At 43.9% G+C, this 2,148-nt stretch overlaps 1 protein-coding gene across 1 annotated transcript; it reads left to right on the top strand.

Annotated features, from left to right (window-relative positions):
* Positions 1–208: 208 nt before the first annotated feature.
* On the top strand, positions 209–2,124 carry SARC_12050 (hypothetical protein; the record flags this gene model as incomplete). Its single annotated transcript, XM_014293852.1, has 3 exons — positions 209–290; positions 747–976; positions 1,945–2,124. 3 exons carry the CDS (start codon positions 209–211, stop codon positions 2,122–2,124), a joined length of 492 nt encoding a protein of 163 aa, XP_014149327.1.
* Between the last annotated feature and the right edge of the window lie 24 nt (positions 2,125–2,148).

The following is a 2,148-nucleotide window of genomic DNA, read 5'->3' on the forward strand; positions in this document are numbered from 1 at the left end:
CGCATGCGCAGACGCCTCTTACATTCGGCTATTGTACGGTGTGTGATGAAGTTGACTGCCCCAATCTGTCTCCGTTGCCAAAGTAGAATGTCAGTATCATGTGTTAGTACTACCGTCGCTCTCAAGAACAATCCATGACTCATTGGTCCCTGGTGTCCAAATTGCTGTTATTTGTTTGTTCTAAAAATAGCTTGATGTGCTGAGTTCTATGGCAAACGTGGCCGGATATCGCGCGGTTGTTGAGAGTGCAAATTTCTTCGGTCGTTTCTTCTCTGGCAAAATCACTGCAGGTATGGGATTGGCTCAGTTTGATCGCTGCAGGTATAGGATTGGCTCGATTTGTTGGGTATATTTGTATGTGTCTATAGCTGTATACTCAATGGCAGTTTATCTCTCTCCCTCTCTTAAATACAGAATAAGTAATCTCGTAAGATGAGTATAGTATCTCTATATTCTATGGTAGTTGTCAGTTTTAGGGTCAATTAAACATGGAATTAGTAATAGCGCAAGATAGGTATAATAACTGTATGCTCAATGACAATTTGTCTGCTTCCCTTACATAATCATGGACAAGTAGAGTGTGGCAAGATAGGTATAGTAACTATACATTCAATGGCGATTTATTTGCTTGCCTCACTAAATTTACCTTCTAACGGTGAAACAATCAAACCAGCAACATCAGTATATCAACTATATATTCAACGGTATTTCGTCCCGTTTCCCGTTCCTTATCATCCTACCCACAGCCGGGAAAATCGACCCAGCCAAGGTGCTTGTGATCGGTGTTGGGGTGGCAGGCCTATCGGCAATAGCTACAGCCAAGTCTATGGGTGCTATTGTCAGGGCATTCGATGTGCGGCCCAGTGTGCGCGAACAGATAGAGAGTATGGGTGCTGAGTTTCTGACTGTGGAGATTGACGAGGATGGTGCGGGTGCGGGAGGATACGCCAAGACCATGAGCCCAGAATTCATCGCGGTATGAGGGATTGCACGCACATATGGGGCTGAATGTGTGTATTCGTGTGTATATAGACGTATGTATATGTATATGGATAGAAAACATTATATAGAGAGACGTATGTATATGTATATGAATAGAAAACATTGTACGAGGAGTAGTTTGTACTCAACTGAGGAGATTGACAACCATAGCGCGGGTCCCGAATGATAGCGATCATGGCTCATGGACCTATGCTACGACTTATATACTTGATTCAGTGTATACATTCATACCCAAACGCATTTACATATAAATTAGTGTGTATGGATTCTTACAAGGGTGATGGTGTGCGGCTGGCTGTGCAGATTGAAGAGGTTGGTGCGAGTGCTTGGGAACAATCGAATACTTTTCATCAGTACAGATACGTTTATAAACAAGTGTTCCACTCCATATATACACTCAGCGTACCTACATAGTCAAACACATCTTTTCACACGTGTGCTCGTGATCCTGCACACAAGGGTTGTATGTATCTGAATGTAGAGACCAGGGCGTGTACTAGGCGTGCCTGTACTAGGCGTGCCTGTTTAGGACTGTGATGATTGAGAAAGTAGGTCTGATGCTTGTTTGCTATGTCAAGTTTCTGGGTGCGGAAGTTGTCAGCGATGTAAGTTGCATCCATATACATACATCTGTGTGGGTGTTGGTGCATTCATATACACGTATTGGAAATCTGTTTACACCGACATGCATATGTTTGGATGTTTGTGTATTCACATGAACGTGTTGCAAGTCCGTATATGCAGACATACATATGCGTGGAAGTTAATATATTCTCTTAAACGTATTGGGCGTGGGCTCACACATGCGTATACAGACGCATGCAGCCGTGGAATACAATCCAACCCCGTGCCGTTCAGTTGGAAGTACATGGTAGACCTTTCACAGTGTAAGCGTAACCCACATCTCCTCCCTCATTTCTGTGCTGTATTTCCCATACTCAGGCCGAGATGGCGCTATTCAAGGCACAGGCGGAAGAGGTGGACATTATCATCACAACTGCACAAATCCCTGGTACGAACCTCTCAGTGGTGTCTGATACCAATGTACATGCAGTGCAACACATGTGGGTGGTCTTGGTAGGGCGGCCATGTGCACCTGTCACATGTGGGTTGTTTGAATGATATAATGATGTATAGTAATATGAT

The sequence above is a fragment of the Sphaeroforma arctica genome, assembly GCF_001186125.1.
Source record: "Sphaeroforma arctica JP610 unplaced genomic scaffold supercont1.2036, whole genome shotgun sequence".
In the NCBI taxonomy this organism is placed as follows: Eukaryota; class Ichthyosporea; order Ichthyophonida; genus Sphaeroforma; species Sphaeroforma arctica.